This window comes from Erinaceus europaeus, chromosome 10 (assembly GCF_950295315.1).
Source record: "Erinaceus europaeus chromosome 10, mEriEur2.1, whole genome shotgun sequence".
In the NCBI taxonomy this organism is placed as follows: Eukaryota; Metazoa; Chordata; class Mammalia; order Eulipotyphla; family Erinaceidae; genus Erinaceus; species Erinaceus europaeus.
Genome location: NC_080171.1, coordinates 62,316,958 through 62,329,298, shown reverse-complemented (window position 1 = coordinate 62,329,298; position 12,341 = coordinate 62,316,958). Strand labels below are relative to the sequence as shown.

At 41.4% G+C, this 12,341-nt stretch overlaps 1 protein-coding gene across 2 annotated transcripts in view; it reads right to left on the bottom strand.

Moving 5' to 3' along the window:
• The window catches only part of TEK (TEK receptor tyrosine kinase), a 125,196-nt gene that overhangs the window by 42,578 nt on the left and 70,277 nt on the right, over nt 1–12,341 (bottom strand). For both annotated transcript variants that reach the window (XM_060199671.1, XM_016193914.2), the window contains exons 5-8: nt 9,841–9,972; nt 8,935–9,075; nt 7,265–7,393; nt 1,375–1,526 (exon numbers count right to left, since the gene is read on the bottom strand). In XM_060199671.1, coding sequence (XP_060055654.1) covers nt 1,375–1,526; nt 7,265–7,393; nt 8,935–9,075; nt 9,841–9,972 — 554 coding nt within the window. The remainder of the gene's footprint in view (nt 1–1,374; nt 1,527–7,264; nt 7,394–8,934; nt 9,076–9,840; nt 9,973–12,341) is intronic.

The following is a 12,341-nucleotide window of genomic DNA, read 5'->3' as shown; positions in this document are numbered from 1 at the left end:
TCTGGCAACACTGGTTTCTTTCCAGTCAGATAGAGATGGCTGGGTGAGAGGACAAAATGGCTTCCTAATGTGAACATTCTTGGAAAAAGCTAGAACTCTGAAGACACAGGGACATGACTTCACTCCCAGGCTTTGCTACTTTTGAATGATTTCTTAGTTCACTCACCCAGGTACTTTCCACTGCTACAGAAAGTATACTAAGTCAGATGTGTGTATACAGCTAGATGGTGGCTGTTACTTCTGTTAACTCATGAAAAAGCCAACAAGCTTTGGATGTTGTCAACTAGCTTCTACTACCTAGTAGGTTGAGAGGAATCAACATCATCTAATGTGTGAATGCTAGTAGTGTGGCACATTCTACACATCCTGCCCTCAAAAAAGCAAGCTTGAATTATCTCTGGTCAAGTTGATTTTTAGTCATCTTTGAAAGAAAAGTGAGAACTATTTCAAAATTTTTAGATGTCACAACATGTCAACTTTTTGGGAATCAATTGTGACATAGAAATCTGAAGTGGAGCAGAGAGTGTGGTAGGGATAAGAGAGAATAAGTGTGTGTGTATGTGTGTGATGTGTGTGTAGAGGGGAGGGAGAGGGCATGGGAGAGGGAGAGAAAGAGAAAGAAAAAGAAAAGGGAAACATATCACAAAGGTAACAGTTTCTTCTGGCAAAGAAGTTCTGCTGTAACAGTGCTCTAAACAGTGGCTTATGAGAACCAAGTGAAATGACAGGGGTGCCAAAGAGTAGATTCAGAACTGGAGGTGTTCATGGATCAAGCTTCCTGAATTGGAAATGTAAAAGCAGGCCTATCTAGCGTCACATGAATCAAACTGAGCTCTCCCCTTGTGTATTCCACTAACGGCTGCTCCACAAAGCATGGTTAGACTTGACCAGTCATCAAAGTTTCATGTCCTAGTAACATCTATGAGGGAGCCCATGAATTTCATGCAGATTTGTGGTTTACAACAGCCCTTCATGACCACTGGACCACCTCACTCTTCCTGATATAAAGTAGTAAAAAGACACAGGGATACGGCAGAGGCAGCACCATATGGGCATGGTTCTGACAAGTACTTTTCACCACACTTAGCTGGACAGTACTGAAGAATGAATGCATCCCTGGCGCTCAGCCCCATTTAATTTACTGAGTGGTGAATTTCCAACCTGGCACCACAGCACTGGCCATACAGAGGAAACCAGGCTGCAGGGGGAGTCTGCTCTGCTTCCCCCAGGAATATGGCATTTTGCCAAAGCAAACAGTATCCTGGCTTGGGAGGACGCAGGCCCTAAGCGGAGTCTATTTTGATTTGAGTGGGATGGCTACTACACCAAAAGCACCAAGTAGTATCAGATGAGCAAATTATGAATAAATCTTACACGAAGCACTATCCCATCTGGCTTCACCAAGGTCATTTCTTCCTTAGCAGGTAGTGGCCAGCCAGATGCTTTGCAGAGGGGATTAAATATACCACTGTTCACTTCTATGTGCTCTGGCAAATCCTCTATTTTTGGAGTCATCCTTGGCATACCTGAATGAAAGAAAAAAAAAAAGCACTGTGTAATCTTAAACTTTCACACAGCAATAGTCATGCACTGGGTAAGAACTTCACAAGGGATATAAACTCATCATCACATAATAAAGTTATGAAGTGGCTGCTTGTATGAGGCCCATTTTATAGATGAGGAGGATAAAATTCAGAGCCCAGATTCAGCCTCAGATGTTCATGAATCCGTATTTCCACATTTCACCATAATACTCTACTTTCTCAGTAGGCCTGGGACATACAATCTAAATAGAAAAATAATCATTATCACTGCATCTCCTCTAACCTTAATGTTCAGTCTCTCATTTGCTATTTAAGAGAATTATCAGAAAAGTAAAAAAATCAATGACAAGTTCTTCCACTAAAAGAAAACAAAAGATATTGCTCATCAAGAACATGATGCTTAATTTACGTCTCATCAGCGGGGAAGTCTGAGAGAAGCAGAAGGTTTATATGTCTTAGATCAGTGGAATAAAGTGGATCACAAGTTCCCCAAAATGAGTTTGTCAGTAGCCAAATCAAATGTTGCTACTAGGCCAGGGAAAGGCAAAAGACTTTCATGTCTCAGACTCCAAGATCCTACTTTCAATTCCTGGCACCACCACAAACCAGAGAGCTAAGGAGTGTTATGGCTATATATATATATATATATATGTGTGTGTGTGTGTGTGTGTGTGTGTGTGTGTGTGTGTGTGTGTTCATGTTACAGCCAATATTGAAGAATAAACATCTTTGGTATTAACATGAACTTTTTGCTTATCTGCATAGTAGAAAATGAATAGCTCAGAAACCACTTTATTCTTAACTGAACTATCTTAAAGATCTTTAGCTCAAATGTGAGATGTGGTTGAAAACAGGCAGACTATATACATTAGCAGGCTCGATTCCCTGGTCCCCACCAGCAGAAAGAGAAGTTTTATGAGTAGTGAAGCAGTGCTGCAGGTGTCTTCCTCTCTCCCTGTCTTCCCTCTCAATTTTCCAAAGAAAGGGAAGAAAGAAAGAAAGAAAAAAAGAAAGAAAGAAAGAAAGGAAGAAAGGAAGGAAAGAGGGAGGGAAGGAAAGAAGGAAAGTAGGGAGGGAGGAAGGAAGGAAAGATAGAAGGTAGGGAGAAAGGAAGGAAGGAAGGAAGGAAAGAAGGAAGGAAGGAAGGAAGGAGGAGGGAGTGGGAAAGAGGGAGAAAGAGAAAGGGAGAAAGGGGGAAATGGAAAAAAATAAAAAGGCTGCTGGAAGTGATAGATTCCTCATGTAGCACTAAATAAGCTCCAGTAATAACCCCAGTGGCAAAAAAAAAATAAGCAAACACACACAGAGAGACACACACAAACGCACACCTTGGCACATAGTAAATGTGGGATATAGAAGTGTCCAAGAGCAGTCAATGGTGGTAGGGTAGTGGTAAACACATCATTACTGACGTTTTAAACTGATAACCTTTTTCTTGGGCCTAAAATAAAATGAGTGCAGTGTAGAGTGAGGGTGGCAGAAAGTCAATAATTACATAGGTAATTTCTTCTTCTTTTTTTTACTATCTTTATTTATTACAGGTAATTTCTTAATAGCTAAATCTATAGACTTAGATCGTGAATTTAAAAGTTTGCAAACTTTCAACCTTACATAAGGATTTGGAGGGGGTGGTGATGGGAGTGGATTCTGACCCATTTAAGCCACTTCTTTCCCTTATTGTCTCTTTTTGTTTGTTTGTTTGTTTGTTTGTTTTTGCTTTTCCTTTAAACCACTGCTCAGCTCTGCTTTATGGTGGTACTAGGGATTGAAAATTTGGGACCTTTGGTGCCTCAGGCATCAAAGTCTCTTCACATAACCATCATGCTGTCTCCCCAGACTGTCACAGCCTGTCCCCAGCCTGTGTGCACAGAGGCAAAGGAGGATCTGCAAGTGGGGACTGGACTTGTGGTTGGGGAAGGGGACTGTTGATAAAAACCCAGGGCTGGATGTAGATCTGTGATTTCTTTTTTAATTTTTTGTATTATTTTTATTGGATAGAGACAGCTAGAAATCAAGAGGGGTGGGGGAGACAGAGAGAGAAAGAGAGAGATAGTCCTGCTTCACCACTTGCAAAGCTTCCCCCCTGCAGGTGGGGATTGGGGGTTCGAATCCAGGTTTTTGCACAGTGTAACATGTGCACTAACCAGGTGCACCACCACCTGGCCCCTGATCTGTGATTTCTTACAGCTTTGCAACCCAGGGATTTAGAACACAGAGGTGGAGTAAATATTACTCAAATCTTTGGGTTTGTTAGTTGCCTTTGTTCAATCCAAATCTCTGGTAGCCCTAAAACATATTTTCCCTTCTTAGACCTTAAAGTCCAAATGCTGAAGTAAAAAAAATACTGAGGAGTTAAAGCATTTAAGAAAACAACTGTAGCAACTCCTCTCTCTTTGAAAACTCTAGAGGCTCCTGGTAGACGCCCACTTTTATATTCCAGCGTCTGAGTGGCTGGCTCTGATGGTAGCCTATCTACTCTCACCTTTATTCTCAGCACTTTGATAGACATTGGTTCTAACCAATGAGCTTGTGTCACGCCCAGTTTGAAACTGATAAAAGCTACATGCTGGGGACAAGTCTGCAAGTGTGTGCAGGTCTGGTGGCAATCTATATACCTGTGACCCGTTAACGTAAAATAAAGGTAACTCCTTGTCCTCCATGTGGCCTCAGGTCTTATTCTTTGGTTACTCTAGAGCTATATTACAGAATTTTTTATTACATCTCCACCTGATGTCAATAACAAAGGAAGAGTATCGGTATAAATTTCACTGGATACACTGCTTTCTCTAATATGTACATTTGACTGGGGAAGCATGTATATTTGTTATTTTGCAAAGTCTAAAATATGTAAAAGTATGTTTTGTCTAACTTCACACAGCATATTCTAGGGCAACTGCTAGCAGACATTTTTTTTTTTTGTAATGAAGTAGACATATTTTCAGCTTTGCAAGACAAGAGTTCCCTCTTGTAACTATTTTGCTTTGTCCTATAGTTCAAAAGCAATCATAAAAGGTGTATATTGCCCATGAATAGGGGTAGCATTGTTTCACAAAGTTTTTTTTTTTTTGTAACAAACAATGGCAGAGCAATACAAAGAATGTCATACCAGTCTGCTACATTATTAATAAGCCTAAAAACAGCACAGTTTTTTAAAACCAGAGCAAAAACCCACATAGAACATGATACCATATACAATATAAATAGAAAGAAAACCTATACAGACAGAAAGTGAACCAGTGGGCACCAAGAGGGAAGAATGGAAGTCAGTAATAGTAATAATGGGTATAAATTATGTTCTGACATTGTGGAAATATTCTAAAAGATTATGGTAATGGTGGTACAACTCTGTAGATATATTTAAAAATCATTCGATTGTACATTGTAAAGGGATGTACTTCATCAAACTAAAATTACATTTTAATAAACCTTTGTCTTTGAAGTAAATTTTCAGAAATTTTATTTAGAAAATAAAGGTTTTTTTGAATTTTTTATTTAAGAAAGGATCAATGAACAAAACCATAAGGTAGGAGGGGTACAACTCCACACAATTCCCACCACCCAATCTCCATAACCCACCCCCTCCCCTGATAGCTTTCCCATTCTCTATCCCTCTGGGAGCATGGACCCAGGGTCATTGAGGGTTGCAGAAGGTAGAAGGTCTGGCTTCTGTAATTGCTTCCCCGCTGAACATGGGCGTTGACTGGTCGGTCCATACTCCCAGTCTGTCTCTCTCTTTCCCTAGTAGGGTGTGTCTCTGGGGAAGCTGAGCTCCAGGACACATTGGTGGGGGAAAATAAAGTTTTTAAAAGCAAAAGGGATAGTGGGTTGGAGCTGGTCCGTGGATAAGTGGGCTGATTCTTGCTCAAGGTTATTTTTTTTTCTTTTCAAGGTTAATTTCTGCACCAGAATTTATTTATTTATTGGCACTAAGATTATCACTGGGACTCTGTGCCTGCACAGTTCCACTGCTTGTAGTAGCTTTTATTTACACATAGAAGGTGAAAACAGCAGAAGAGACAGGAAAGATATCTGTAGACTTGCTCCACTTCTCATGAAGCCTCACTCCCCTCAGGTGGGGCTGGGGACTTGAACCTGGGACATTAGCATGTGCTCTCTTCCAAGAGAGCCACCACCTGGCCCCTGAACTAAAAAATTTTAAATGTCATCATGAAGGTAATCTTGTCTGGTTTTTATCTTTGAATAATCTTGTCTGGTTTTTGTCTTGTCTTTTTAATCAAATACTTTGTCCAATGTCTTCTGCAGTCATTCTCTTTCTTGTATTTAGCCAAAGCAAAGAATGACACTAAAGAAGGGAATAAAAGAAGTAAGCAGAGCTCACAAGTGTTCATCCACACTCCCAAAGAACATATGTGTAATTTCTGGTGGAGAGAAAAATGAAGTCCATCATGAAGGTCTATAGAAAAGAATTAGAGGGAGTTGGGAAGTGGCACACCTGATGAGGTGCACATGTTACAAGGTGCAAGGATCAGGGTTCAAGTCCCTGATCCCCACCTGCAGGGAGAAGTTTTTTTTTTTTTACTTGGGAAGATTAATAGTTTACAGTAGATACACTTGATGACACATGTATAAAAAATTTCTCAGTATTCTGTAGAACACTCTCACCCCCAGCCCAGGTCCTTCTCCACCATCATGCACCAGGATCTGAAAGCCTTCCCTTCCCTGCACCCCAGAGTCCTTTACTTTGGTGCAATACACTAAACCCAGTGCAAATTCTACTTTGTGCTTCCCCTTTCTGTTCTTATTTCTCAACTTCCATCCATGAGTGAGACCATCCATATTCATTCTTCTCTTTCTGGCTTATCTCAACATGATTCCATTAAACTCCATCCAAGATGAGGTAAAGAAAGTGAATACATCATTCTTTTTTTTTAAAAAAAATTTATTTATCCCCTTTTGTTACCCTTGTTGTTTTATTGTTTTAGTTATTATTGCTATTGTTATTGATGTCATCATTGTTGGATAGGACAGAGAAATGGAAAGAGGAAGGGAAGACGGGGGAGAGAAAAATAGACACCTGCAGACCTGCTTCACTGCTTGTGAGACAACTCCCCTGAAGGTGGGGAGCTTGAGGCTCGAACAGGATCCTTACGCTGGTCCTTGCGCTTTGTGCCACCTGCACTTAATCCCATTTGCTACCGCCCATCTCCCAATGCATCATTATTAATAGCTGAGTAGTATTCTACTGTATATATACCACAATTTTCTTAGTCACTCATGTGTTGTTGGACACCTGGATTACTTCCAGGTTTTACAAACTGTGCTGCCATGAAAACAGGTATACACAGATCTTTTTGGATGGGTGTATTTGATTCTTTTGGATATATGCCCAGGAGAGGAATTGCCATGTCATATTGTAAGTCCATTTCTGGCCTTCTGAGAGTTCTTCAGACTACTCTGCACAGAGGTTGGACCAATTTACATTCACAGTGGGGGAGTTTCATGAGTAGTGAATCAGTACTGCAGGTGTCTCTCTCTTCTTCCTACCTCTGCTTTCCCACTCTCAATTTCCCTCTGTCCTAGCAAATAAGTAAATATAAATATTTCTAAAAGAATTAGAGTATTGTTTAACACACACATTCCAATTTCCAGGTGGAAGGAAAAGTGGCTTGAGGATCTTGATGATGGTGACAACTGTACTAGCAAAGCTGAGTTTGGGCAATACTGACCACGGCCCTAACTACAGTGTTACCTTGCTTTACCTTCTCTCTCACACTGAAGTCCTTGACGTCCTGGAGAGCAGAGGCATCCTTGGAAACGATCACACACCTCCCCATTAGTACACCTGCACTTCAGTTTACAGTCTGGCCCATAGTAACCAGGCTGGCATGCTGTAAACAAAGATAGCAAAACCAGTGTTCATACAAGGCAAGGGAGAAAATTAAGACTCTAAATGGTTAGTTTAATTTTCTTTCCAACCTAGCAACCTTGCTGATTCATATAAGGTAGTATGTGGTTTACCTGCATCATTTACTTGGATTACCAGGAATAGTTCCTACTTGGCCAATTTTTTTCATAGATCGCGATTAGCGACAATAAAAAAAAATTGCCTGAAAGCACCAGAAAGCAACTGAAGCAGGCAGGTCCTGAAAGGGATTTGACATTTGGAAAATGGCAATTATGTCCTTCCCGTTTTCAGCTTTTGTTCTGATAGCTGGGTGCAAGTGACATTATGTGGACAAGCTAAAAATACACAGAAACCTGCAATCATCTTATTGTCCCAGAGGACAGTAAAGGTAACAACAGTTAAGTGGGAGACGAGAGGAAAAATCTAGAAAGGGAGAGTCAGAAAAAGGAAGTTCCAAATATTTGGTTGGTTCCTGAGCTACACATGATAAGTATAGGCCTAAAGGCCTCCCAGCTAAGAATAAAGAGCTCCTGTTGCAAGTGTGTTAGATTTTTTCATGTTGTCCCGTGAGTGAAGTCCCTGAGGTTCGAATTGTTTTTTCAAACTTTCCCCCTACCTTTCTTCTTCAGACTGAATGAATATCTGTTAATCTAGCTAACTTCTCATAACCATATGTGGTACCAGGGCTTAAAGCCATGGCCTCACATAGTGCAGGGTGTGTGCTCTACCAGATGAGCTATCTCTCAGGCTGCCTTTTTTTATTTTTATTTTTTTAATTTTTTTTTTCCCTCCAGGTTTATTGCTGGGCTTGGTGCCTGCACCATGAATCCACCGCTCCTGGAGGCCATTTTTCCCCCTTTTTGTTGCCCTAGTTGTTGCAGCCTCGTTGCGGTTATTATTGCCATTGTTGACGTTGCTTTTTTTTGTTGTTGGATAGGACAGAGAGAAATGGAGAGAGGAGGGGAAGACAGAGAGAGAGGGGAGAGAAAGACAGACACCTGCAGACCTGCTTCACCGCCCGTGAAGCGACTCCCCTGCAGGTGGGGAGCCGGGGGCTCGAACCGGGATCCTTACGCCGGTCCCTGCGCTTTGCGCCACGTGCGCTTAACCCACTGTGCCACCGCCCGACTCCCTAAGGCTGCCTTTTTTAATGCTGGCAAATGAACCCAGGACCTTGAACATGCCTGTTGGTCCAATTTTATCATATATTTTGAGAGAGAGAGACACATAGAGAAAAAAATAGGAAGGCAGCAGTCCATCACCCATGGAGCTCCCTTAGTGCTATGCATGTAGTACCACAGATCAAACCCAGGGCATGTGCCCAAGAAACACTTTCTTTGAGGTTTAGCATATTCATATGAAAACAGAGCTCTGGGTGGAAACATTTTGACTTAAATCCTGTAGTTCAGCAAATGGTATTTGGCTGAATTGACTAGGTAGATCCTACATTATGATTTCCAGAAAAGACAAATTCCTTAGTCTACTTGCTAGAACTTCTTCTATTCGGGGGGGGCTGGTGCCTACCTTCATTGCACTGCAGACCATTCCAGCCTGTGGCACAAGAACAGCCGTAAGGATCTGGGAGACAGAACACATAGGACTTGCATCCCTCTGGTCCGCTACACCTTTCTTTACAAGTTCTTCCAAATGTATGCAGTTCACAGGCTTGAGAGAAAAAAGTGATGGTTCAGAGTCAGGTATGAAACACCTTGAAATGCCTAATTATTCTTCCCAAAGGGTCTCTCTTAGACCAGTGAACATGGAAAACTATCCAAGCTTAGTTATGACAGGTGTTGAGTGAACATACACCCTCAGAGCACATGGTACAGATAATGATACTACTCCATGAGCAGACCTCAAGGGCCCCGGCCACAGCTGTGTAGGCTGTGCAATGCACAAAATGGACATTTGCATGATAGATAGACATCACAGTTTCATATACTCATCACAACTTCTATTGGCTGGCAATAAACAGCCTTTAGAAAAGGGCATGTCTTTTTCTAATTCACCATATGTCCTGGTAAGGTTCATTTTAGCTTCCATTGCCAACTGTCCCCAGATCTAAAATTCAAGTTCCAGTAATGATCATCTTTCTCTCTGTGTTTGCTTTTTCTTTCTTTCATTCTTTCTTCCTCTCATTCTCTAAGTCAAACTGTCTACAAACTTTTTTAAAAAATATTATTTACTTATTATTGGATAGAAACAGAGATTTAGATGGGGAGGGGAAGGCATGTAGGGGAAGAAACAGAGAGAGACCTGCAGCCCTGCTTCACCACATATGAAGCTTTCTCCCTGCAGGTGGTGATCAGAGGCTTGAGCCTGAGTCCTTGCCAACTGTAATGTGTGTGCTTAACTAGGTGCATGACCACCTGGTCCCCATAATGATCACTTTTCTATCCACAGTTTAGTCATCAGGCACTACTGACTTACCCTTCTCACATGTTCTCCCCATAAACCCAGGAGGGCAAATGCATTCTCCAGTATCTTCATGGCAGACACCATTGTTCATGCAGACTGTGCAGGCAAGGTTACATTCAGGTCCCCACTTCTGAGCTTCACATCCTTTTATTAAGGAAAACAAGGTTATTGTGAGTAGAGCACAGTCACTCAACAACCTTTATCAAACACCTACTATGTGTCAGTCAGTTTAGTAGATATCTGTGACTAAAGATAAAATACAATCTCTAAACTATTAATTCACTAATTATCTAATATGAGGAACAGAGGAACAAACCGGAAATAATGATTAAAAGAAAGACAAGAGGGAGTCAGGTGGTAGTGCAGTGGGTTAAACGTACGTGGCGCAAAGCGCAAGGACCAGCATAAAGATCCCAGTTTGAGCCCCCAGCTCCCCACCTGCAGGGGAGTCGCATCACGGGCGGTGAAGCAGTTCTGCAGGTGTTTATCTCTCCCCTTCTCTGTCTTCCCCTCCTCTCTCCATTTCTCTCTATCCGATCCAGCAATGACGACATCAATAACAACAACAATAACTACAATAAAACAACAAGGATGACGAAAGGGAATCAATAAATAAATATTTTTTAAAATCTAAAAAAAAAAAAAAGAAAGACAAGGAGGACCTAGTCCTGTTCAAGGATAGAGGAGAGCAAGAAGGAAGGCATCTCAGAGAAGCTGGTAGGGAAACTGAGTCTACAGGGCCACCTAGGTAACAGAGAAGGATACAGAATGTATTCTAGGCGAAGGCAAGGTGGGGGAGGCAAGCATAGTATATAGACAAGGAGCTGCAAGTATGGCTAGAGACTAGGGCAGTGGACTTTCTAGCTAGATTCCCCACCTCGTAGCACTTCCAGTGTTTAGCTGTCTGTTCCAAATGCAAATCTCAGGGCTGGAGGGAGAGGGGGGATAGCTCACCTAGAAGTGTGCCTGCTTTTTTTTTTTATTATTTAATTTTATTTATTCCCTTTTGTTGCCCTTGTTGTGTGTGCCTGCTTTGTTGTACGTATGACCCAGGTTCTAGTCTGTCCCTCATTATACTGGAGGAAGCTTTGGGGATGTGATATCTGTCCCTCTCTCCCTCTGACTCTTATCTCTCCTTTTCTATCTTTTTCAGATGGAGCAATGAAGCCCCAGTGATGACTAGGAAAAAAGAAAGAAATGCAAATGTAAGATTATCCATCAACAATCTACTAAATGGCAAGCTCTGGGGAGCCAAGTGGTGGCACAGCGAATTAAGCGCACATGGCGTGAAGTGCAAGGACTGGCATCAGGATCCCGGTTCGAGCCCTGGCTCCCCACCTTCAGGAGGTTCGCTTCACAGGCAGTCTCTCTCCCCCTTTCTGTCTTCCCCTCCTCTCTCCATTCCTCTCTGTCCTATTGAACAACAATGGCAGTAATAAACAACAACAGCAACGATAAGGGCAACAAAAGGGAAAAAATAAAATGGCAAACTCTGGAGGTATTCTAACAGTCTGTGCTTAATAAGTCATCCTGAAGTCCCTGAGGAATACCAGTTTGAGACCCTCTTGCCTATAATGTGCAGAAGTGGGATGCCCAGTAGAAGGGGAGAGGGATAGCAGGAACTAGACACATTCTACTATTTTCCAGGTAGAAACCATGTAAGAAGTGGAACAAAATTCAAAAAGTCTGAAGTACAGGGTGGTACAATAACAAAAGTGTGGAAGCATCCTAAATGCCCATGAGCAGGTGACTGCCTAAAGAAGTTATGGGATATATATTCCACAGAATACTACTCTGCAGTCAAAACAGATGATACTGTGTCCTTTGGGACAAAATGGATGGAAGCAGAGGTGATTATGCTTAGCAAAATAAGTAAAGAGATGAAAGACAACTACCAGATGGTTTCACTCCTATGTGGAATCTAGAGATCTGATTTACATGAACCTGTCTCCTCCCCCCCAGAAATACAAACAAAACAGAAGCAAGCAAACTAAGATTTGTGAGAACTATGGTGGTTAACTTTGGGAAGGTGGGAGCACAGAACTTTGGTGGTGGGTGTGGTGTGGAACTATACACTGTAATCTTACAATTTTTTAACATATTAACAACAAATAAATTATTTTTAAAAATGCAGAGTGGTAAAATGCTTGTTGGTTTGTGTTTTCCTGGTTTCTCGCCAGCACTTGATGATTTTAGATTGTTAATTAGGTTCAAGGATGTTTTTGGATATAAGGAAAATGCAAGAGGACTGGAATAACAGTGTCCCATGCTACTAAATTTGGGCCTCGGCAGATAGCTGATATAACCTTATAATTTCTCTGGCAAGAGCTCTTGGCTATCTTGGTATTTTCTCTAAAGTAATCAGAAAGTCAACACAGACATATCTTATAGGTTTCCATATAATAAAGCTACAAAAATATATCTAAAAGCTAGTATTTACATGCCTTCACATATAAAAGAAAAATGTTTCTGCAAAATTAGTGATTTTTTTGAGAGACAGACCACAGTCCATT